General features: G+C 37.6%; 1 protein-coding gene across 1 annotated transcript in view; it reads left to right on the top strand.

The window, feature by feature from the left end:
• Nucleotides 1-2655: 2655 nt before the first annotated feature.
• LOC127418278 (transmembrane protein 132E-like) overlaps nt 2656-26541 on the top strand; it is a 120259-nt gene continuing 96373 nt past the window's right edge. The window contains exons 1-2 of the mRNA XM_051658798.1: nt 2656-3049; nt 7564-8491. Coding sequence (XP_051514758.1) covers nt 2980-3049; nt 7564-8491 — 998 coding nt within the window. The 5' untranslated portion in view covers nt 2656-2979. The remainder of the gene's footprint in view (nt 3050-7563; nt 8492-26541) is intronic.

The following is a 26541-nucleotide window of genomic DNA, read 5'->3' as shown; positions in this document are numbered from 1 at the left end:
GGCTCACTTATGTTTTGGGGGGGTGTGAGCTCTAAAGGCATGGGGAATCTTGTGAAAATTGATGGCCAGATGAATGCAGCATGTTATCAGAAAATACTGGCAGAGAGTTTGAATTCTTCTGCACGAAAGCTGTGCATGGGACATTCTTGGACTTTCCAGCACGACAATGACCCTAAGCACAAGGCCAAGTTGACCCTCCAGTGGTTACAGCAGAAAAAGTTGAAGGTTCTGGAGTGGCCATCACAGTCTCCTGACCTTAATATCATCGAGCCACTCTAGGCAGATCTCAAACGAGCGGTTCATGCAAGACAACCAAAGACTTTGCATGACCTGGAGGCATTTTGCCAAGATGAATGGACAGCTATACCACCTGCAAGAATTTGGGGCCTCATAGACAACTATTACAAAAGACTGCACGCTGTCATTGATGCTAAAGGGGGCAATACACAGTATTAAGTACTAAGGGTATGCAGACTATTGAACATTTCATTTTTTTGTTTGTTGCCATGTTTTGTTTTATGCCATTCTGTTATAACCTACAGTTGAATATGAATCCCATAAGAAATAAAATAAATGTGTTTTGCCTACTCACTCATGTTTTCTTTAAAAACGGTACATATATTACCAATTCTCCAAGGGTATGCAAACTTTTGAGCACAACCGTATACAGTACAAACATGTAAAATGTGAGTTCTTTTGTTTTGAACTGCAAAAACAGAAGTGCAAAAATGTTTTAGAAGTACAAAATAATTATTTTATTTTTTTCACATCAATCATCATGCTTTGACATTTAGCTATTTTGTCAATATTTTTTGTAACTTTTTATCTTCTATTTATCTTTCCTTGTGGCTCTCTGTAAAATTGTGGCATGTCATGTGTTCAACAGATCCAACCCATGTTCAATGGAAATAATTTATTTTTAGAAAATTAACAAGCTTTTGTACCTCTTTGTAAATTTTTAAAACATAATTTCTGAGTAAAACAATAGCCAATGGATTTTTGTTAAAATCGGTATCGGTGTAAGCTAAAAAATTTCAAATCGTTGCGTCACTAATAAATACTTTAAAAAGACTCTCACATTCTCAAACAGGTTATTCGTTTTTGACTAAATTACAGGTAATTCAATAAGTTGGGTGGAGCAGTTCTCGGTTGAATCCCGCAACTACAGATCACTGTCATTCTCATGTCCAACTCATCATAAACTGTAACTGTGTTATATTTTGTTGCCCTATGTACAGAATTTCAATTTGTTGTAGTTAAGGGATCTTTTACTGGAATTGAATGATTGTCATGATATTTGATTCAGTACTTGAATGTTTGCATTCTTCCATAGCACATATTTCCACTGTGCTGGCTGTACAGACAATAAACATACAGCATGACTACACAGCATAAAACCTTTAAAAACTCTCACAAACTCACAAGTTGTAGGTTTGAATCAGTCTAATGATTCACTCACTGACTGAATCGTCTGAGTGATTCTTGACTTATTCACTGAACCACAAGTTTTGTTATTTTTATTATATACAACTCGACATGAACTGAGAACTGCTATTGTGTTGTGTATGCTTAAGGGGCCTTCATATTGATTGTCTTTTTGTGTCAGTCTGCGTTAGTTTTCTATGTAAACAAGGACTGTTGCGTCGTGTCTCATGCATGAGCACCTCGTTTTTATGACGCAAGTGTGAGGCTAAAAATAATTTTTACTTTTTAAAAATGCATTTCGAGATACCTGCGTTCTGTTCTATTCAATGTGCTGAGTCTAGATTTTTTTTAGCACAAGAACACGTTCGGTCTGAATGAGCCCCAACAAACTTGTGAGATTTAAATCAGTGTAATGACTAACTGGCTGTTCATACCACGACATGAATTTCAAAATACACATTCACACAAATAAATAAAATGTGCTACCAATTTTTTTTTTTTTTTTTTTTGTCTCTGTTTAGTATATATGTTAAGTATATGTAGTTAGAACCAATTATTCTTCAAGTAATATAAGAATCGTTAATGGAATCATTAAGAAACCAGAACCAGAACCAGTGAAGTGGAATCGGAACATTAAATTCCTTACATTTCTCATCCCTAGTGGTTGTAAAATAGCTTGGCACAGAGAATCTTCCGACATATCATATATTTCTTTCTCTCAGCTTTAGATAAGTCTCTGGATGAATGTAAAGTCTGTGGAACCCAGCACCAACTTCCACCCCCATCCCCCACCACATTTAGAATAATCTTCCAGAGGCCGTTGGATGACGATAGGACAACAGCTAATTCGTCAGTGATCTTCCCACTAATCCCCCACTCTTTGCCTGAAGGCGCTCAAGTTATGCATCCCTCCCCCAAACCCAGCCCCCCTACAAATATACTCTTTCACATGCTGCTTTGCGAACACACACACACACACACACACACACACACACCCACACACACACAGTCAGAGTCTGCCTCAACATGTCCAATGGGAGAAGATGAATGTTATAGGGTAGTTTGTAGTCTGCCACACTGGTGTCCTGGGAGGAGTGCTTTTGCGCCGGCTGTGAATGAGAGCTAAAGTGTTTATTACAGTTTGGGACGAGGTGTGGTGAGACAGGGCGGTGTCTAGGCTTTGTCTCGAGCTGTGAGAGGGGAACACGATCTGTGAGGAGGAGTCACACTCAAACAGGAACTACAGAGGATAGACGCACTGTTCGTGTGGTCTCCAATCATGCTGGAGGGCAGGAGGTACCTCTGAAGCCTCCCATCAGGCTTGAGTTTCTCTCAGATCTTTGAGCATGTTCTGGATACAGCTGGATCACTACTAAAGATGATGCTACTCTTGTGCTGCTATGTTTTGAAACATTCAAAGGATTTGAAAGCTTGAACTGAGCTTCTGCAGCTACCAACTTTTTCCACAGTTCAGCTTTGCGAAAACTCTTTGTGTGTCACCTGAAAAGTGATTCAAGTAAAGTACCAGGTTTAAATGCGAATCATTGGTGGAATATGGGACATTTGGTTGTTCAAGTGGATATGCCATGGATTCTCTGTTCACTATGCCTTGTCATTATGATAAGTATGTTTTATTTTTTCCACTGTTTTATAAGGGCAGATTTCATAGCTGAACAGAGTGCATATGAAGAGAGCTTTCAGGAAAACAACACAAGTTTGGTTGTGTCCTCTAATAACATCAGGTGGTCTCTCTTTATGTTTTTTGTTTGCTTCAAAAGATGTATACTACTATTTTTAATCTTGGTCAACTTTGCATTTGAAAATTAAGGGTTACTGTTAAAGTTTTTCCATTTATCTCCAGTACAGGCAGATTATGATCAGGGTATTGAAGTTTCTGAGCAATCGATTTGGCATATAATCTTAGGTAGTTAATCTTAGGAGCCCTAGAGATAGTGATCAGTGGTGCCTTCTGTGTCCAATATGTTATCGGACAAACCTCTGCATGCTATTCGATATCTCACCTCACTCCGATCGGCTACACATGGAGAATCTCTGTTAGGGATGACCACCTTTACCCTCTTTGTTTAGGCCAATGTATTCACAATGTGAATTCATTGCTCATTATTTGAAATTAGATGAGTCTGTATCATCCGAGGCTGTTCAGCTGGAAAACATTCACTCTTGCATGCTTTAATTGCAGAGGTGGGTAGAGTAGCCAAAAACTGTACTCAAATAAAAGTACTAATACTTTTGGGAAATAATTACTCAAATAGAAGTAAAAGTACTAATGTTAATAATTACTTGAGTAAGAGTAAGAAGCTATCCAATTAAAATAATAGTCAAATAGTGAGTTACTAGTTACTTCCAATTGGATTATTATAATTAACACCTTGCAAACATGGATACATGCATGTATCTTTAAGCATTCCGCTGTCAATGCATGAGATTAATATATTTAATGCAGTTAAGGCATTTATTTACCTAATTTGGCATGACTGTTTCATTATTTTCTTTCCATGTTTATAATGCATTTTGAGGGATATACACTCACTGAGCACTTAATTAGGAAAACCGGTACACCTACTTATTCATGCAATTTATCTAATCAGCTAATCGTGTGACAGCAGTGCAGTGCATAAAATCATGCAGATATGGATCAGGAGCTTCAGTTAATGTTCACATCAGCATGTGGAAAAAAGTTGATCTCAGTGATTTCGACCATGGCATGATTGTTGGTGCCAGACGGGCTGGTTTGAGTAATTCACGTTTCAAAATTCACGTTTGGGTTATGACTACGTGTGTAATTTATATTGTAGAACAAAACTTCCAAGTATCTTAAAGTAATGTATACCAACAGTCTCTAGAGTTTACTCAGAATGGTGCCAAAAACAAAAAACATCCAGTGAGCAGCAGTTATGTGGATAGAAATGAATTGTTGATGAGAGAGGTCAATGGAGAATGGCCAGACTGGTTCGTGCAGACAGAAAAGCTACGGTTAATGCCTGTTCACACCAAATCTGTGAAGATTTTGCTAGACGAATGTCTGATGGAAGAAAATGAAACCAAAAAGGATTTCAGTACAGTAGGTAGCACTGTTGCGGTGCTGTTGTCATAACAGTCTCCTGTCTGCACCCTTAAGCAGTTAGAGATTAATATACTGAACACTGTTAAAGCATTTATTTACCCACTTTGGCATAAGTGTTTCATTATGTTCTTTCCATGGGGTTTCATTTTGAGGAGTATATAATTTGTGTTTTTTTAATGTGAGTGAGATGAGTAAAAAGTGCTTTTTCATATTTATTTGCACATGTATTTTGCTACAAGTAGGTCTATATGCAAGACTCCCGAACTCAACTTCTCTTTTTATAATGCCTGAATTAATGCCTGGATAATATAACACAAGATACAGTGATATAAATACACGTGGAATAATGTTCATTGAGAATAAAAGGGTATAACATAAAATATGATGCATATACTAAAAATAATATATAAAAGAAAACACTGCTCACGGTCTTTTCTTTATTTAAATTATTGCAATACTTTGTTATATTGTCTTTGCAATAAAAATAGCAGTGTGGTTCTGCAATTTGTTTGTCTAAAACACTGCATGTAACAATTTTGTTTTATGGGATATTTTACTATGAGCTTAGTGCAAACGAACTTGCCAAACCTCACTGCTATTTTTAATGCCATGAGAATGTACAGTGACATTGATATACATATTAAATAATATACATTAAGACAAAACACCATAAGCAGACTTTCAAAAACAGACTGGGTTTATGTGTGCAGTACAGAGCGTTCATGAACTGCAACTATTTATTTGTAAGTATATAATTTTCACAGTGTGTATCATCTGCACATCAATGCTGGTGTTTGCCAATTGATTAGCGCCACCAACGTGCTGGATTTAGCAACTGCATCAAAAATTACGAAAAGCTCTTTTCTCATTGGTCAGTCAGATTTCATGGCAGTCTGAAGAAAAAAATTTGACCACTCTCCTTCAAAAACAAACCTTGGATTGTTGCCGGACGATTTGACGGACCCGCTGTGAATAGCACCATAGGAATCCATTGTTACCATTCAAAAGTTGAACGGGACGAACAATCGCACCGAAAAAACAGGTTTGGAGTGAACAGGCCATCACTCAAATGACCACTCTTTGCAAATGTAGTGAGCAGAATAGCATTTCAGAATGCACAACACATTGAACCTTGAAGCGTGTGGGCTACAACAGCAGAGGACCACGTGGGGCACTTTATTAGGACCTAATTGTTCCTACTAAAGTGCTCAGTGAATGTAGAATTTATGTTTTTTTTGTGTGAGTGAGATGAGTATAGAGTGCTATTGCATTTGTCCCTTGTCTTTTGTCTTCATATTTATGTATGCATAGACTAATCCCATTGTTTACAAACATTGTAGTGCATGCACAGTAAGTCATTGTAGATTTGACTGATTAGACAGCTAGCATTTGCTAGCTCCTCTAAATATCACTAAAAGATAATATAGAATAAAATTAGCCTTCAGGTTCAAAACTAGCTATGTTTGGGTACACTATTGGTAGTAACACAGCTAGTTATAATCATCGATTAAACAAAAGTATGACACAAAGCCATCATAAATACATAAATGAGTTGGAATAGTTGGAATAATGTACATTATGTAAAACAGTGCTAACAAGTTCCTAAAAATGACTACAACTACCACAAGCATATGCGTGTAGGTGCCTGATTAAACTGTAAACTGTAGTAGTTCTTATCTAGCAACTTGTTAGCAACATACTTTTTTCAAAAACTTGGCAGCTTCAAAATTCACCTTTTGGGTTATGACTACGTGTGTAATTTATATTGTAGAACAAAACGTATCTTCAAGTAATGTTTACCACAGTCCGTATTTTACTCATAAATCCAAAACTGCCATTGTAAAAACCCATAGGAAAATCCAGAGGGAACCCATGGCTTGAAAATGCAAATTCTCTTCCAGGTTTTTGGACAACAACCTGGACAGCTTTATCGTGGTGGGAATAGTACATCATGAAATGCAATACAATAATGATTGAGAGAATGGCAAAAAATATACCTCAAATACCTGCTGTATCACATTTGATACATTTTCAACATGCTTTTTCTATAACATAATGTACAAAATATTAAGTAAGCATAAGCTGCTTCAGTCCAGTAGACATTCATTTTGAAATATAAGTAACAATATACATTTTATTGCCATTACTTTATCAAAATCAGTAAATATTTTCCAGCAAAAGCTGTGTATCATGACATGGAGGCAGCCATTTTGGAACTGATTTTACATGACCTTCTACTTCAAATCCAGGGCGTGCTGAGTGACTCCAGTCAGGCTTCCTAAGCAACCAATTGGCCCGGTTGCTAGGGTGGGTAGAGTCACATTGGGTTAACCTCCTCGTGGTCACTATAATGTGGTTCTTGCTCTCGGTGGGGTGCGTGATGAGTGCGTGGATGCTGTGGAGAATAGCATGAAGCCTCCACACGTGCTAGGTCTCCACGGTAACGTGCTCAACAAGCCACGTGATAAGATGTGCGGATTGATGGTCTCAGATGCGGAGGCAACTCCGCCACCCGGATTGGGGCGAGTCACTATGCCACCATGAGGACCTAGAGCACATTGGGAATTGGGCATGCCAAATTAGAGAGAAAAATGGAGAAAATGCAAAAAAAAAAACAACAAAATAAACAAGACCTTCTACTTCCTGAAAAGCATGGATAATTCATCAGGAGGCTGTATACATGTATACAACAGGTTTTTCAGAATTATATATTGATCACGTTGATGATGTTGAGGTATTAGAAAATTGCGTATTAAATATGATACACCAGGCCTCATAGGGTTAAAAACAATAAATGAAAAACATTACAATGGAGCCTTTCTCACAAATTTTGCTATGGAGTGAACTTTGAGCTGTCAGTGAGCAATGAGCAAGAAATAGAAAACTCATAGTGGGCCTGTAGCGGAGTGATTACAGATTGCTTCGAGCGGAGAGGGGAAATTGCTGACACTCCACTCCTCTCACATACACAGGTTCAGATCATTAACCATCAGACTACCAGTGGCTGTAAGTGCATGTTTAAATCTAATCTTTCCTCTTCTCTGCCTTTGCAGTTGCTGGTAAAATTTCCCCTACCAGTTCTGATGCCCTCTTCAGTGCCCCTGTTCCTAGTGCAACTTCCAGCCCACCAGAAATGTACCTCCCTGCCAACTTTAAGCTATCCAACACACAGCTGGCCTTCTTTCTTCAGGAGACCCGAGGACCAACATATGGCAGCCCACGTGGCCACCCTCTTCAGCATTCAGAGAGTTTCGTGGTCTTCCAGACCAAGGAGCTGCCTGCAGTCAACATCTCACTTGGGCCCTTCACACAAGACCAGATACTCTCCAAGGACCTACTACAGCCATCAAGTCCTTTGGACATTCCTGGAAGACTGACAGTCAACTGGAAGGTCCGGGCCTTTATTGTGCATTCTAGGGTTTTTGCTAGCAACCCGTTGGTTCAGGTGCTGTTCTATATCGCAGGGCGGGACTGGGATGACTTCAAGATTCAGGACAAGCTTCCATGCGTGAGACTGCATGCTTTTAGAGATGTTCGGGACATCAAAACGTCCTGCAGACTTCAAGGGAATCTGGCACAGTGCTTGGCCCAACTAGATCTCCCTTCCACATGGTTTAATGTTAATGTAGCACCTTTGGGTCGCAGAAAGTCCTCAGGGACAAATGGGCTTGAGTTGAGTGGGGAGACCCTTCAAGTGGAGCTTTATTATACCCTGCATGATCCAGACAGCAATGATGAGTGCGGAGAAAGCTACCCCCATCGAGGTGGGGCGTCCAGAGGGGAGGGATCATCCCAACAACCCCTTCTTCGTATTGGCAGCATCAGTTTGTACCAGGCAAGTCAGGAACAACTGGTGGTGGACAAACAGCTTGACAAGAACCTCTTCCTGAGGCTTCCAGAGAAGCCATTAAAACCAGGAGAGACCCTCAACATTTTTCTGTTCTTGGTCCCAAATTCTACTGTGGAGCAGTTCACACTCAAGTAAGTGCTTTTTTGTCTATTACGACCTTTAGATGGTCTGGCAATGTGATTTGACCTGAATTATAAGCAAATTCAAAGCAAGTGATTTGTACATTGTAGTACATATGCGCATTCTGTAAAGCTTTATTTGTTTGCTTTCATCTAAGGGTTAAAAACTTAGGTAAAAACTTATTTTCTGAAGACAAGAGAATCACAGAGGATCTAAATAAATCTCTAGTTGAGTGCAGGCATTAAAAGATTGCAAGAAGGATTCTGCTTTTCAAAGTAAAGACATAATGGGTATTAATTGACATCTGTTCAAATTAAATTTCTCCTAGCTTGACCCAGTTCTTGTCGAATTAGAGCCAAGGGAATATGAGATATGCCTTTTCTCGTCTAGCCTGTGTGTTTTAATTTTACTTCTCATCGTCAACAGAATGAGAGGGTTAGGGTTCGCGTGTATTATTATTATTTAAATCCTTGAAGGCAGAGGAAAATTAGCTTTGTCTCCCCAGATGAGAGAAATGTGAGGGGAGGTTGAATATTTGCTGCTCTTTGAGGCATGTCGAAGGAACACTTCAGAAACAGAGGAACCCTAATTGTAATGGAAACTCACAGACTTCAATTTAGAAATTCACCATGAATTAATTTGGCTTCGATTACTCATTAACCCAAACAGGAACAGGGAGAGCTGTGGTGTCGTCTAGCAAGGATAGTTCATTAAATTTTATCTGACATAATGTTTGACAGTCAGTATGGGTCACCATATGTCGCAATGTGCATGGATTTGAGTATATTTTTGTTTGGAAATTTTATCATTATTATACTATTTTATTGTTATACTTCTTAATAATCAATATGGGTTTCAGTTGCTGATTCATAAAGGCCAAGGTGACCGATGGCCAATATAATGCCAATATACTGTACATAATACAATTTAATGATGACAAAAAAAAAAAATAAATACAAAATTACATACAATTGCTGAAATGAAATTAACACTTATATTTAGGGATTTCCCTATACCATTTATTTTTTTATTTTTTTAGATTGAGTACAAGTACCGATACTTTATTTTTGGTACTCGCCGATACCAGGCCTGTTATTTTTATTTTATTTTTATTTATTCTTAATTAAATTCTTAAATAAAAAAAGTTTATTTTAATTTCATCATCAAAATGGTGTTTAAATAAATGAATTCATTAAAAATTTATGAAACAATAAATGAAAATGTAACAATAATCTTTCAACATAATATTGTATTATCTTTATCAAATGAAGTGCTGCATAACAGAGCGCTCTGCTTGCTGTCATCTGCCACAAACAGAGTGTGTGATGCTCATTATGGTGTTTTCTGTGTATGAGCTAAGGAGCTCTAAAAGGTATGAGCAGCCACCGTTGGCACAACACCGGCACCACACATTCACAAGCATTTACATTTGAAGCGCGCAGCACATGCAAACTATATATTTATCTGATTAAATCACAGCTCTTGCAGTTAAATAATCTCACTAGGACATAGTGTGATTTTAATCAATTTATTATATTTAATAAATATTTACACAATGACATTGGTACGTCAGATGGTATCAGTTTTTGGTATTTGAGCATTTTTACAAGCACAAGTACAAGTACATGAGCGCAGTATTGGACCCGATTCCGATACCAGTTTCAGTATCGGTACATCCCTTCTTATTTTACAAAATATTTAGGAAAAATTCAAAACAAGAATAGTTTATTGTACATTCACAATGATGTTGGAATATTTTGGAACTAACATGTGGTCAACTAACACTTCTGGTAATCGGCCAGACAGACATGGTAATTGGCTGATGCAAATATATGTCCAAAAATAAGCAGATTTTTCAGCCTGTCCTATCTATTGGTCTATCAATACTTCCTAGATTGTCCCTACATTAGAAAACAAGAATGATAAACATTTTCTGAAGGATAGAAATTAAATGATTAGGACTTGATCTTACAGTTAGATTACTAAAGATATATCTTCTTTTAAATACATTTGTTTGTGTTGTTAAAGAAAATACACCTCTTAATGACATGCAAATCAATATCATATGCCACATAGCCTTTAAAAGAAAAGCCTACTCAAATTACAAAGAAAGAGCATACATAGGCATTTCATCAACCATAATGTGACCAGTGCATCACTCTTTGACAAACATCATGATCTTTTTTTTTTTTTTTTCAAACCTTAATCCTCTTAATGTTATGACATATATTGAGAGTTATCCTGAGCTTAAAAGTGAAATCTGTGAGAGTTGTCTTCATATTTGGGCATTTCAGCTAAACAGACCATCAACCTGAGTGATATTGTACAGAACAAGTTGCTTTATTTCTGGGATTTCAAAATTGGCTAAAAATCTCTGGGATTTGGCTTCGTCTTCATATTGCTACAGTTAGGACTGTCATACTTTCTGTTTATCTGGTACTATGCGTCAGTTTTCACACATTTGCATGCCCTTATGTGATGATAGACCTTATTCACAGTAGCACCAATCTTTGATTTTTGACGAGAATGAAAACGAGGCTGTGGGGGACAAACTTACCGTCTCTTCATTGACATGCACTGTATAAAGCTATCAAAAAGCTCACATTTAATTTTCCTCAACTTATGTTGTCTGGGATTTTTTATCTACTGAAATTTCTTGGAAAGATATGTTTTCAATGTTTCTTCAGCAGAACGATCCAAAAACACTTTAAACAACTGTTCAACCCATAGAAGAGACTGTACGCCTATCCCTCACAGCCTCGTTGTCATTCCTGTCAAAAATCAAAGATGCACTGCTGTGAATAAGGTCTATTCTGGCTGAGAGCAGCAGCGTGTGCACACTTTGAAAGTACTTTGTTTGTACTAAAACATTTCATGAATATAACCAATACCCCCCACTCCTTCTTTTTGGACAACCACAATATGGCCACCCCACATTCAGTGAGAGTTCATCTTCAGTAGTTTTTCAGTTTGCCATAATATTAAACTCCAAGCAGTAAATCTCTTTGACCTCATGCGTTTTATGCACTCGTATTGGAGTTTTTTGTGGACCGATATGGTGGCTTTAATTCTCCAAGGAAAAGCTGAGGAGCAATAAAAGCTCCGGCAGAAAGAGAGGAGATGAAAAACGAAAGTCTGAAGTTGAGACCTCTGAGCCATTCAACTCAATGGGAGGTGAATTAAACTGTGCTGGGAGCCAAAAGTTGAGGGGTACCAGCAAAAAAGGCTATTAAAGATGTAATAAAGAAAGTCTTTAAATATGAATTAAGCTCAGCTGAAGTTTCCCCCAATCTATATTCCTTCCCACCATCAGGTTCTTTTCATTTTTTCTTACATTTAAAGACATCAGACTGTTTTCATGTGTTATTTATGGAAATCACATCTTAAAGGGATTAATCACTGAGAAATATTATATTTTGATTTTACAGTGTTAGTCTGCCTGTCATCATAGACTGACTATAGAATTACTGCCTTGCCATTGTAGAATTATGATTATGAAAAAAGGCTGCAAAAGTCACAGGTTTTCGCTCTGCCTAGGGGCTACTTCAAAATGGTTGAGACAACACAAGTTTGTTAAGCGTATCTTATTAACATTTAAACATCTTTTACATTAAATTGGTCAGATTGAAATGTGTATAATCAGTTTTCGGCCATTCAGCTAAACTGCTGTTGGAAGGAAATGCCAGCGGCACCATGCAATCATTTGTCTACCCAGGTAGTAACAAAACTATTCTATATTAAATGCTTTGAAGTTTCAAGAGGACTGTTGTATTGGACAAGGACAGAGAATAGTTGGCTCGTCACATTATTGTTGTTGTTGTGTCTGACTAAAATAGTGTTCAGAATATGCTACGGCATGCATAGGACATAGACATGTCTTTGTCATTGTTGTCTCCACCTCTGAGAGGCTCTAAAAATTAGAATTAAAAGTTGGCGTCTATTCTCTGTATATGTCAGAATGTTTGAATTAAAAATCAGATTCATCTATGACAAGATAAGCCATAATATAGGAGAGAACAATAACTTTTAAAGGCATATGTGCATGTTATTAAAGGGATAATTTGCACAAAAATGAAAGTCATACGGGTTTGAAACTACATTAAAGTGAGTAAATGATGGACAGCAGAAAATCTGAGAACATTCCATGAGATATCATCATGTTAGTCGCAGAGGGTGAAGGTTATGAAAGCACATGTATTTCAATTACCCCGAGGGAGGTTGTCTCCTCTCGAGGAACTTTAATATGAAGACTGAAGTTCATATGCAGTCACCCCCATGTTCTTTTGCACACTGTGTGCAGTGAGCCCTATTCACCATTCACTTCTAATAGGATGTGTCATTACTGCCGCCACGTCTGATTGGGTGACTCATTAGAGTGTCACCTCAATGCTGCTTTGCTCTGCTTGTCAGCCACATCTGACCATGTCATACTCACTCTCATCAAAGATACAATGTGCCCACGATGCCCCATTCAAAGCCAAATTCACATTGCTCATCGCCCCCATACTCTCAGAACCTTATAGCCATCACTTTTTTTTCTACTTTGATTATAAAGTTGTTTCATCAAACTTACCACCTCTACATGCTCTTGTAGTTATTTATGTCGAATGACAAAACCATTTAGCAACAAATGGACAGCACATTAATTACTTTGACAAGACACATATGAAAGCACTAAATCGTGGTGCCACTTTTGCGTACTGTATCTCAGCGCAAAAACCTATGTCTTATTCACTAACCACCCACAATCCAGCTAAAGCAGGTGGCAAAACGCACTGAAGTAATTGAAGTAATATTTAAGTCATTGTCATTATTTTCAGTGCAAAAAATTACTCTTCCTTTTGATGTAAATTAGACTCAATATAGATTGCACCTTATTCTCACAAATCAGCACTATTTGCCTGATTTTAAATAATTCCTTTTAATCTAGCACTAAAACAACGCAAACATTGCGTGCAAATGAACAAGACTATTGGCAATAAAAGAAAAGGGCATTTTTTTGTCTATACATTTTTGGAATACTTTGTTACAACCAAAGGTACTGAGCCGGCTGTAACATCTTGAAACTGCTAATCGACTGTTTGAAGTGTGCCATGACATTTATTATACCCAAAGGAGAAAGGTCTCTTGTTCTTTCCCGTGCCTCTTGTCCTTTATAAGATAAGTTGAAGCACTAAAACAAAGAGATTTCATTCAAACGCAGTCGTCTACTCCTCTCATTTTACATACTTCAGTAAATGTCTGAGTGCCACTCACACCCTGCCCAACTTGTTCCAATTCAATGCTCAAGGTCAGGCACATGTGAACTTAACCATACTTTTTTATCATACCAAGGCCTTTAGGGATTTATATCACACATAAAATTACTCAGTGAACTTCGGGGATTGTTGAATTGAAGGACAATTTTTCAAGACCATGATGTTTTGAGTTTCGGGTGTGTGTTATATTCTAATATAGTTTATTGAGAAAATTATTGAGAGCTTTTTTCAAACTGAACTTGCTCTTGTTTGCAATAGCAGTATTGGCAAAAGAGTGTGGTTTACTTTCCAACTTCTTTTGCTCATAAAACACAGCTGTCTGTACCACCAAGGATTATATAATTACAGCAAATTGGTCATGCAGCACCTTTCTGTCGAAGTCAATTGAAATATTATTGCGCTACATTTACGACATTTTATTTCTCGCTTGGTTAAGCCTGACTAAGATGGGAGCTTATCCAACATGTTTCACTGTTGTTAAATGCAGAAGCACATTATAACTTTATCATGCAAATACGTCTCAGAACACAAGAGACATTTTTTGTTTTGTTAAATCATACACTTTCAAATACATAACCATTGTAGTTAGTTTGGGCTAGTTTTGTAAATTGCAAGAGTACAAATCTTATAAATATCTAAATGCTAATGGTATTTGTAAGCAGTGCTGTTGTACAGAGAATCGGAAGTTTGAGGTGTGATTTTATGACATGATTATGACATTCCTTAAGTGTATAATTTAATGAATAATTTAATAAAGTCTGTTAATGGGGGCCTGGATAACTCAGCGAGTACTGACGCTGATTACCACCCCTGGAGTCGCGAGTTTGAATCCAGTGCATGCTGAGTGACTCCAGCCAGGTTTCCTAAGCAACCAAATTGGCCCGGTTGCTAGGGAGGGTAGAGTCACATGGGGTAACCTCCTCGTGGTCACGATTAGTGGTTCTCACTCTCAATGTGGTGCATGGTAAGTTGTGTGTGGATCGCGGAGTGTAGCATGAGCCTCCACATGCTGGGAGTCTCCGCGGTGTCATGCACAACGAGCCACGTGATAAGATGTGCGGATTGACTGTCTCAGAAGCGGAGGCAACTGAGACTTGTCCTCTGCCACCCAGATTGAGGTGAGTAACTGCGCCACCACGAGGACCTACTAAGTAATGGGAATTGGGCATTCCAAATTGGGGAGAAAAGGGGATAAAAAATAAATAAATAAATAAAGTCTGTTAATATACTTTCTCCTATCCCAGCTTAATGTTCAGAGACAAATGACCAAAGTTTAGCCATGCAACACTATGTGGCGCAACTTGTTATCTGTTAGCCAATCGTCTTACTCACACATGACATTTTTAGCCAGTCATTTCGTATGTTGTAATCTGATTAGTCCTTTGACTTGTAAGCAAGTGGTCAATCAATTTGGGTCTCTTTCTTTGTCTAACATTTAATGGTTGAGTTTTGCAGATAAGCCAGTTTCACTGCAGTGCGCAGCTAGAGGTTTTTCTCTGAAAATGCTATTTGTTCAGGTGGTGCAAGGGCTATCTACTAGCAGCTTGCACAGTAAGGTCTGCTTTTGGTCATGACACATAGAAGTGCATCTTTAACAAGGTAAGCCGTAGCCAAATCTGGCTGGTACATATCGCTATCTTAGGTCATTAGATTAAATAAATCCACACATAGCTAGTCTAAGCCACTAGTTAAATAAGCTCTGGACTTTCCTGGTTTAGGTACACATTACAAATCAGGTCACTAGCCATTTAAGTTATTCGGCAAAGCAGACAGATACACACATAGAAATTTAGTTCATTAGCATTATGCCATTTGGCCAGTGTCCAAGGCACACCTAGCTAGCATACATGGCTCTGCAGAGTAGCAGCAGTACATAAGTCTTGGCGATAGATCCGCTTGGTGGAGGTTTGTGTTGTGTTTTCTTCTTTGTTGGGGCACTCTTTGTAATGTCTAATTGTGCGGCAGCATGTCCACATACTAATTCAGTATGCATGTGTATGTTGTAGCAGTTGCATTTGTTTTGGTGGTGCTATTAATGCAGAAATTACACATTTCACCTTTAAATAGAACTAGCTGAAAGGTTTAGCTTGGCATTGATCTTGTAAGAGAATAGAAGAAAAAATGCTATTAAGAAAATATATTCTGTAATATATCTCAGTGTGTGTTTATGTAACATTCTCCAAGCTTATTCTGGCTGTGCACCTCCTGTAAGAACACTTCCTGTAGAACATTTTATGTGCCGTGATATTAATCATATTATACTAAACCATTCTTGTATTGTCAACAGCTACGTTTCTTTCTTTTAAAAGTCATCTTGGTAAAAAGTATATATTTTTCAGTCTTGCATGAATCTCATTCATCTCCTAGGTGCTGCATGCTAACAACAAATGTTCTTCTGTATTTGATTGTGTTGTTTACTAGCATAGCCTGAATGTCTGTTTATGCACGACAAAAAAAAAAAAAAAAAAAAAATAATAATAATAATAATAATAATATATATATATATATATATATATATATATATATATATATCAAAATGTCTCTGTGTAATGGTTTACCAAAGCTGGTGTAATTTTTGTCCCAGACCATCCATATTTTAAGATGGTCATAGTCTGTCATGTAGAAATGTGAGTTTCCTTGGCTCTTTTGACTCCTTGGAGTATACTTTTCCCTATCCTTCCTAGATCTTGCTCAACATCACCTACTATTACTACAGCAAGAGGGACTATTGAGTACAATGGGCAGTTTCAGCCCATTTTTTTCCCTCCAGCTTTTTGTATCGACTGGTTTCTTTTGCGCCCTCAAGCTATTTCATTTTCATGTTTTTGATCTTGCCTTTTTGTACAGATCGATAAATGCTCAGTAGAAGCCTTCTAATCCCCCGCAAACTCTCACATCATAAGTTGTGGTCTGTGCCTCCATGGTCTTTATAAGAAATTGGTTTTTGTTCGATATCTCAAGAGGATCCAAGGCACAAATTTGTGGGTGCTGTTACAAAATGCTTCCACTCATTTTATCACCTAGTCAAACCAGCTGCATTTTACAGTTTCACAAATTGCAATAACATTGAATTGGAGCAATAATTCATTCTCTATTCCATGGCACTGTGCTGTTGACACAAGCAATGGCATGTAATGGCACGGTTAGAAGGCAGTGCGCTCATGCCACACTTTGCAGTGCCAAGTAGAACTGCCCAATGGCTCAGTCTCCAAATCATTACATGCATTGGCAAATATATCCCACAAATTAATTATCTTATTCAAATACTACACTCATTTTAATGCAAGCTGTACTCAGAACATCAGTGTCAGTGTGCATTTGTGTTTATGTGTGGGTATAGGCATACAGCAGATTGCTAACGGGGGTGGATGCATGCTAAAGGAAACACTATATATCTATTTTCTCTCCTAGTCCTGGCACAGAAAGAATACAAACATATTGAGATATCATGTTACTTGCCCGAGTTGATGACACTTTTGAACCCAACCCCCTTCTTGGCACATTAGAGATACCAGCATGCTCGATGAAGCTCTTTGCAATGCGCTATAGATGGGTGACACTGAGACAAGACACCTGGAAATTCATACATGCCTCTGAATTGGTCTTTATTAGCCCATTATCAAAGACAGAAAGGTCATGCAGTATTTGTATTCTGCTTGAGTGCTTGTTGAAAGGGCATGTTTATTAGAGAGCCTGTAGTAGGTGTTCACTTATGTTAAGCAAAGAACACTTGGGTGATCCGGTGATTACCGTGGTGCTATGCTACACCAAGTCATCCAGCTGGTAATTGTAACACTGCAGGATATTTTTATTTTTTTATTTTTTTGAGTTGTTGAATTCATTATGAATCATTGTAGGCTCACACAGAACCTGCACCCCCGAAACTGTGCAGAAAGCTTTGCAGACTTCTGCAGAATTAGAATGCCCGTCATTCACAAGTCATTCACAAGTTCTAGAGTTTGATTTTGTTTATTAAATATTTTGGCTAATTTGGCTAAAGATTTCATTTTAAGACAGACTATAGTCCGGGTATGTGGCATATTTTATTTGATGCTAATGACAATGAGGCTGTGAAGGACTGACCATCTGTTCAAAGGGTTGTACTGTCTTAAAGTCTTTGGTTAAGTTTTTCATCCACTAGAAATTGTTTAGAAAGACAAATTTTCAATGTTTCATCAGGTACATTGAAAAAAAACAAATGTCAAGGATTAGATCCAGTTGCATAGCCAGAACAGGACTTTTAGGTGGGCCACAATAAAATTAGGTGACCACATTTTTTGCTGCTCACGAATTGCAGCAGTGTCTTGTGAATAGCACTATACAGATCAAACTGACTTGACTTAAACTGTAACTTTGGATATGTTTATTTAAAATGTCGCTTTATCCTTGTGCCTCTTGGATAATCAGTCATACAAATATTTTTTATATTATTCGGATGAATCCATTATTAGTTTTGAAGTCAATATTCGTGCCTTTCCGAATAAGGTATTCGGCATCGGGCAAATCCCCAATGGATATATTCACATCATATCTCCATCAAATGATCTTTGTTTGTGTTCCACAAAAGAAAGATAGTCACAGAGTTTGAGAAAGTCGAGTTTTTGAAATGGCATAAGGGTGAATAAATGAGGAGAGAATTTTTGGGTGAACTATTCCTTTAAAGTAACTATTGCAAGTTTGCCACATTTGACAGTGTACACAACAGTTCAACCCCTAAAAGGGGAATTTGTTATATTTTTGTTTTAATTTACATCAAATTAAATGTTGTCTACACTGACTAAGGTCAATAAGAGCATAGTATACTTCATTCTCTTTAAAAGTATAGGCCACCCGAAAATGAAAATTTGTGATGAAAAAAAAATCTCCTTTTGTGTTCCACAGACAAAATAAATTTATGCAGGTTTTGAATTTTGACTTAATTTTCATTTGGGCCAACAGTCCATTTAACTTATTTTATTATATTTAAATTCATTTCAAAATTAGCTCAGTAAATGATGAATATAAAAAAAGAAGATTCCTAGGTTTACTTATTAGTGTGGCCCCTTTAAAGAGAGAGGTGATGTACATTCACTATTTGGAGTACAGTAATGAAGCATTCAGAATTTATTTGTGATAGTATTGGATGAAATTACAGTGACGATACCACTTGCGTAGCTTGTTAGTGCAGTGAGGATCAGTTTAAACTGCAGACAGTGAATGCGAAAACTAAAAGGGAAGTAATGGAGTACATTACTGTAATTACCCTGACACTGACATACTGTCCTACAGTCTGAACATCTCTATTCAGCCTTATGCCTTTCTGTCCTCTCAACACACACACACACACACACACACACACACACACATACACACACACACACACACACACACACATACACACACACATACCCACACAATTCTCAGAGTGCTTTGCCCAGGGCCCGGAGATAAGGGAGCCTTGTGTTCAGCTGTAGCCTGGGTCTGGAAACCACTGCATGTCCCTGCATACACACAGATATGTATATGCACAATGCATATACATGTTTACTTAGCTCTTAGTTTACTTAGAAATAACATAGACTTCTATTGTTTTTATACAAAGCTAATTGTAAATACTACTCACTAACCCAAACCTTAACCCCATGACTAAAAGGAAATGTTATGCATTATTACAATGAAAAAACATTATTAATTTAATGGGTAACACTTAAAAATAAGGTTGTATTCATTAACAATAGTTAACTACATTAGTTAACATGAACTAACAACATACAATAATTTTGAAGCACATATTAATCTTAGTTAATATTAATTTCAACATTTTTCAGCATTTACTAATGCTAACAAATAGAATCTTATTGTAAAGTTTCTTTGGATGTTCCTAAAGAGAGGTTTGTGGTAACCCACAGACTCTTACATATGCATACTTAAAAGCATGTTTTCAATGTAAAAAATGCTTAGAAAGTCTACAAATTTTTATATTTTAAATAAAAAACAGTGAACTCCATTTTTCAAGTCAAAGTCAAAGACAACACTACAAACACGCTCCTATTCTTATAGTAGAGATGGCTAGATATGACATAGAGACAATAGATGAAATCCGCAAAGAAAACAAGCTCTTAAACTGACTCATACTTCACAAGCTACAAACAATCCACATGCACCCTCACTTCAAATCAAGCACTGTATTTCTCTCTCACACACACTCATATGGTTTTGGTGGAGCATGAGGGTTGTGTCCAGTCCTCTGGGAGCTGATGGATGAGATCTGATGGATGAGCCCCCTTCTGCAGCAGCTCCCCTGTAGCTACATCACTGCAACTGCATCACTCCCGACCACTGTCTCTGACTCTTCAGCACATGTGCCTTTGCTTTAATTTATTTTTCTTTTTGCTCCATCTTTGAGTGGCACGTACACTTGCCACACGTCTGATAGGCCTCTCACTGTGACATAAATGAATTTCGGAACTAAAAGTGCATACAGGAAATATGATCATGATCATTCAGTACGTCGATAAATCTAATCACACTGATTTAAAATGGAAAAAATTGTGAAATAAATGTGTTTATTTTTTACTCCATTTATGGCTTTTCCTTTTTGTAATTATAAGAGAACAGAACAGTTATTTTCTTCATTTTTCTTTCTCTGATAGAGGTTAGTAGGGCTGTCAAATAAAAATTCGAATTTCGAATATTTGTCGAATTTAAGAAAAAAATGCACAAAATGTGTATTTGAATTTTGGATTTGTGCCAAGCACTGATGATGACTTCAGATCGATCACATTCTTGCGCTAAAAAAGGCTAGACAAGTACAGTTTAACAGAGAGCAAGTGTCTCAAGATGCTTTTTAAATGTCTTTTTAATCAGACACAGCATCTAAAAAAACAGCTCTCCTGCATGAGACGCTGAATAAACAAAAACAAAGTGAAACAAAGACGTTCATGCGTGCGTTTACATAGAAAAACAAATGGATGTTTGCAGAAGCGTTCGGTGTGAACAGCCCCTTACAGTTGGTGGAGGTACTTGGCCATTGCGTCTTGCTCTCTTAATAAGCGTTTCTCAGATTAAACAATGGGTTTTTTAAATGCTTTGTCAGGAAAGAAGTTCAACTTGGAAATGTGTGTCTCGAGATCCACGCGTTCGGTTCCAGTCTGTTGTGTTCCGTCTGTTTGAACAGCCCCTGGCCTGAGCTCATAGTCTGAGCCGCTTCACCACAGAGTTCAGCCGAATACCACTGCTATCTGTGAATATTGCTACTCTACATACAACTGTACTGAATAAAAAACAATGTGGTATTTCGTTTTTATTATGAAGTTATGAAGTTGGGGGTAGTATTCTGTGGCATCAGTAAGTGTAAGTGTAACACCATGTGAACTGTCTATTTTGATTTTGACTTAACATTTGAAAATATGGACTGGCTAAAACTTTTTATTTACTTATTTTATGCACATTAGTTGAAAATGGAATGCTCTTTTTTTAACAGCCAGGAATGTTATTTGCAGTAATATAAAGGTGCTGTATGGTTTATGTATTTAATGCGCCCTCTCGTGGACTAAGGAAACAATGTCAATTTAAAAAAATCAGTTGACTTTAAAATTTGAATATTATTGAATTTTGAAAATATTTAAGGTAAAAATTCGAACTTAGTTTATCTGCCCAGTTGACAGCCCTAGAAGTTAGTATGAGTGAAGTATTAGTTCTGTCCTTATTTGCAAATTAAGTGCTTAATGTATAATGTATTTGCACGTATAGTAGTGAGAGACTGATGTATTGGCCAGGCCAAATAATCGGACAATATTTGGTCATTTAAATATTATTAGCATCGGTTGGTAACCCTGCCTACTGCAGTAGCGGTGTTAACCACCATGCAAACCACGCAGTTGTGTGGGGCCCCGGTCGCAAAGCTAAGCAAAACGCTCAAGGATTGACAGTGACGCGTTGTTTTCTGTTCATGCGTGGTGACGCTGTATTCAGCCGTCTCGGAGCAGTTCACATGCATTGTGAGGCAAAGTGCTGCAGGTTCACCCATTCGCGCAATTCCAAACAGTTGAACCCGCTTAAAGTTATTATACAAATCTTAAACGCAACACAGTATCACAGAATTGTAGGAGGTGACAGTGTTTCACCAGATTTGTAAGGAGGAACATTGTAAACCGTCAAATATAACTGTGCTCTATCAATCCGTTCATCAAAATAAAAGCTCCAGGTAAAGGAGAAGTAAATACTATCACTGTCATATTGTAATAATAAGCTTGGCTGGACAATAGCCTAATAAATAATATTCATCTGGATTCCAAAATATAAGTGAGTGAAGTTGTATTTTTTGCACAACCTATTCATTTACAAATGTTTTTTTTCTAAAAATATATGTAGGTAATTTGTAGGCTTTTCTTTAATTATTATTACTGTATTGGTGCATATAAATTATATTTAATGTGGTATAAATTAAATACAATTCTTTATTTGTGTTCATTTAGTGGAACAAAAATGTTGAAAGCATGCCTTTATTATCTTTATCTAGATTTTTATTTCATGAAATATATTGAATGTACTTGGCTAAATGTCTGTTAGAAATGATATAAAAATGATGATATAAAATTACTTTTATGTAATTTTCCCCAGTTGTACACTGAAAGGGGAGCCCCAATGTAACCGCGCCCCTGGCCCACTGTAATGAAAGTTGTAAGTTGTTTATTGGAGTGAATTGTAAGTAAATGTGTAAATATAAAATTTGTGTAAATACTGAATTTTATTTGTGAATTTTTATTTGCAATTATTAAATTACATTATATATATTGCGTTATATCTGTCGTCGACCACCTTCCACATTATAGACAATGGCCAATGCCCATGGGATATTTATACTTTTAAAATTGAGGACCATTAAAAATTAACTATAGAAGACAAAAGGTGATTAAAAAAACGTAAAAATCACGGCATCTTAAATATACACTTTCACATACACTCTGAGCACTTTATAAGGATCACTATGGTCCTATTCTCCTGTTGTTGCCCATCCACCTCAAAGTTCGACATGTTGTGCATTCTGAGATGCTATTCTGCTCACTACAATTGTACAGAGTGTTTATCTGAGTTACCGTAGCCTTTATGTCAGCTTGAACCAGTCTGACCATTCTCCATTGACCTCTCTCATAAACAAGGCTCCCCATTCTGATTGTTGATGTGAACATTAACTGAAGCTCCTGACCCGTATCTGCCTGATTTTATGCATTGCACTGCTGCCACACGATTGGCTGATTTTATATATATATATATATATATATATATATATATATATATATATATATATATATATATATATATATATATAAAATCATATATATATATATATATATATATATAAAATCAATATATGTATGTATGCTGTTCAAAAATATAATTCATTGTTCATAATATGTAATTGCATTTACTAATTGTTAATGTATAGAATGTTATTGTAAAGTGATATCAAAAAATCTCTTGCACATATTCATGCATCAGCTAACATTTAAATATAGTTGTAAATCAAAGTTAGTTAGCACCTTATGATGCAACCACTGAGAGTCATAAGGTAAGTAAATTGCAAAGTTATTTTAATTATTTATTTACGCCATGATTTTCATGTACAGATAGGCGCATACACTCATCAAGGCTGTTGCAGGCAGGGGCTCTTTGAAACGACTGTGAAATAGCTGTTCAACTCTAATAGTATTAAGAGCAGCTATAAACTCAAAGAGCCAGAGCTTTCAAAGCAGTCTGATCAAACCCTGGAGTGTAGTTCCTCACCTGTAGCTGTTAAAGCAGTATTGCTTGACCTATGCTGTTAACATTCAGGGATTCACAACAAAGATATGGTAGGGAAAAAAAATGGAAGGATATGAATGTTGCCCTAGATATGGCTGTCTGCTCACTTTAATATATTTACACCAATAGATGATCACATGGTGCCACTGATCTGTGTGGCCCCGAGGCATGGCAAGCGCTCCTTTAAATAGATTTTTGTCAGTGCAATGGTAATGTAAATAGACAATATAAAAATCTGTATTTCTCCTACTACTTTGTAGCTTTGCCTGCCAAAATGGTGATATGCCATGTGCAATCCCCGGGACCCCCTTATCTCTACTCATTTCAGTGCTAACGGATCCACCTGTGAACTGTATGGAGAGAGAAAAGCGCAGCATGATCCCAGGCTCTTTTTGTGTCTAATGATATTCCAGACTTTTCCACTGAAGGTGTGCTACACTTCCAATACAAGTATTAGAAGTGGTTGGTTCTAAAGTGTTAAAAGAGTTCTGAAATCTTCCTTTGGCTGCTGTTGTGTTTATGTGTTTCTGTCATCATTTTATAATAAATTAACATGCATATTGGCCCAGTATGCATTTACATATGTTTGTTGGTGTGTATGTATTTATATAGTTGTTAAATAAATTCCGACAATGACTGTGTTTTGTTCTTTTCTCACTCTCTGTTCACAGCATGAGTATGTAGAAAACATATTTGTACATTTCTATAGTCTGTCTCTGCCAAGAAGGCCTGCTGAGAGTTTATTTTTTTGGTGCTTGCTTTAAAATAGTGCTTTACCTATCTGTCACTCACTCGACATTGTGTCGATGTAGTGACACTAGGGGTCACTCTTGGGAGCCCCAAACACCTCTGTTTTTTTGAAAAAAGGCCAATGAGAATTGGCGAGTGGAATTTGCACGGGTATAAAAGGAGCTGGTATGCAATCGCTCATTCAGATTTTCTCTTCAGAGCCAAGCGGTTGTATTCAGGGCACTGAATTCAATTCCCTCCAAAGACGCACCTCAAAACTGCTGGATTTATGGCGCATTTTAGCGGCTTCTCCCCCTCAGCACCCGTGGAGTGCCGAGAACGCCCCTGGGCGCTTCGGCAGAGCGAAAATAAGAGAGTATATTTTCATTCACAAAAAGAGCGGCACACACGGAACGTCTTTTTAAAGATGTCTTTCCGTTTGTGTGTTATTCCTGGTTGCGGTCATTATCTCTCCGCTTCTGACGGCCACGATCACTGTCTTACGTGTCTGGGCACTGCCCACGCAGACATCATTCGTGGATGAGTCATGACCTTATTGCGAGAACATGACCACGGCAACGTTGCGGTCGCGGCTTGCTCTCGCACGAGACCGCCGGCTCGTCTCAGCGCGAGTTCTACTTCTCGTTCGGAGCTCCAGAAGACGATGAGTTACACTCTCCCCTGAACCCTCGCGGATCGACGATTGGTTCCTGGGCTCGGGGCGCCGCCCACGGCTATGGGGCCACACTGCCCGGTCCGGTCTTTCAGCTCCCCCGCTCTCATTACCATATAGGATGTCCCAAGCTTCTTGGAGAATTTGCCACAGTTCTTCTATCTATTTAGTCTCAGTTGCTTCTGTCTCTTCATGTAATCTCAGACTGACATGATGTTCAGTGGGGGGCTTTGTGGGGGTCATGATATCTGTTGCAGGACTCCCTGTTCTTGTATTCTAATCTTTTCTATTTGCAAAACTAATGTTTGGGAGTCTAACATTTATATTTCCTATTGACACACTAAAGCTGAAGATACAAATAACCATCTTAAGACAAATGCTTTTGTGAAACATCTTATGTGCCTAAGACTTTTGCACAGTACTGTATATATATTTATATATATATATAAATTTATACCACGGGTCTGCTGAATGCTTGATTCTGATTGGTTGACGGACATTCTAAGGTGTGCAATTATTTTTCAAGTAAACGCACGGCTATAAAGTAGTTCCAGGTCTTGACCGCATAACAGTTCCATATCACTTCACCAAATTATTTCAGTTATTACAAACACACACACACACACACACACACACACACACACACGCTCACATTGAGACTCCAGTCGCAATCGATAAATAGAGCCGCACCTCCACGACTTGATCAATACAACAATTTATATTATCCGAAAGAACTTTTAATGTTTCAATATATTTCGCCCTAATCAGCCTCACATAGCTGTAGTGGAAAGAACCGTCCCCCCATTTCGCTTACACACACACACACACACACACACACACACACACAGAGAGAGAGAGAGAAGCAGCACAAGCCTCCGTTGCGGGTTCTAACATGACGTTTTCGAATTAGCAACGAAGGCTTGAGCTGTATCAGAGCAAGATACACTTGATCAATACAACAGTTTCTATATGATCTGAGATATCTGTGGTAAAAACCCTCGCGCTCCTCCTCTCTCTAACACACACACTCCCACACTTGTGGACACACATTATACGCGTAACGCACACACTTAAGGCCCAAACATACTCGTGAGAGTAAAACAGAGTCATCATGTCAGCGCACTCCTGCATCTCAGTGGGGAGTTCTAACGTGACATTTTCGAATAATGTATTAAAGCAAGACGCTGAATATGTGGCGGAAGAAAGTAGTTCCACTCACAAGAGAGTTTTAGAGAATGACACCAGAAAATGTCTTGAGATAAAACCCTGAACGATGTCTTAAGGTGTGGTAACCGTGGTATTAGCGGAATAATTGACTTCGGTCCGTTGAATTGTTTAAAAATAATGCACGTCGTGACCGCATTACCACCTCGGGTGTGCATTATTTTTAAACAATTCAATGGTCCATCGTCAATTATTCCTTACATATATATATACATACACGCTACTGGTCAAAAGTTTTGAAACACTTGACTGAAATGTTTCTCATGAACTTAAAAATCTTTTGATCTGAAGGCGTATGCTTAAATGTTTGAAATTAATTTTGTAGACAAAAATATAATTGTGCCACCATATTAATTTATTTCATTATAAAACTAAAATTTAATTGAAAAATAAA

Source organism: Myxocyprinus asiaticus, chromosome 3 (genome assembly GCF_019703515.2).
Source record: "Myxocyprinus asiaticus isolate MX2 ecotype Aquarium Trade chromosome 3, UBuf_Myxa_2, whole genome shotgun sequence".
In the NCBI taxonomy this organism is placed as follows: Eukaryota; Metazoa; Chordata; class Actinopteri; order Cypriniformes; family Catostomidae; genus Myxocyprinus; species Myxocyprinus asiaticus.
Note: the sequence above shows the minus strand (reverse complement) of the source record. Positions and strands in the feature narration are given on the sequence as shown.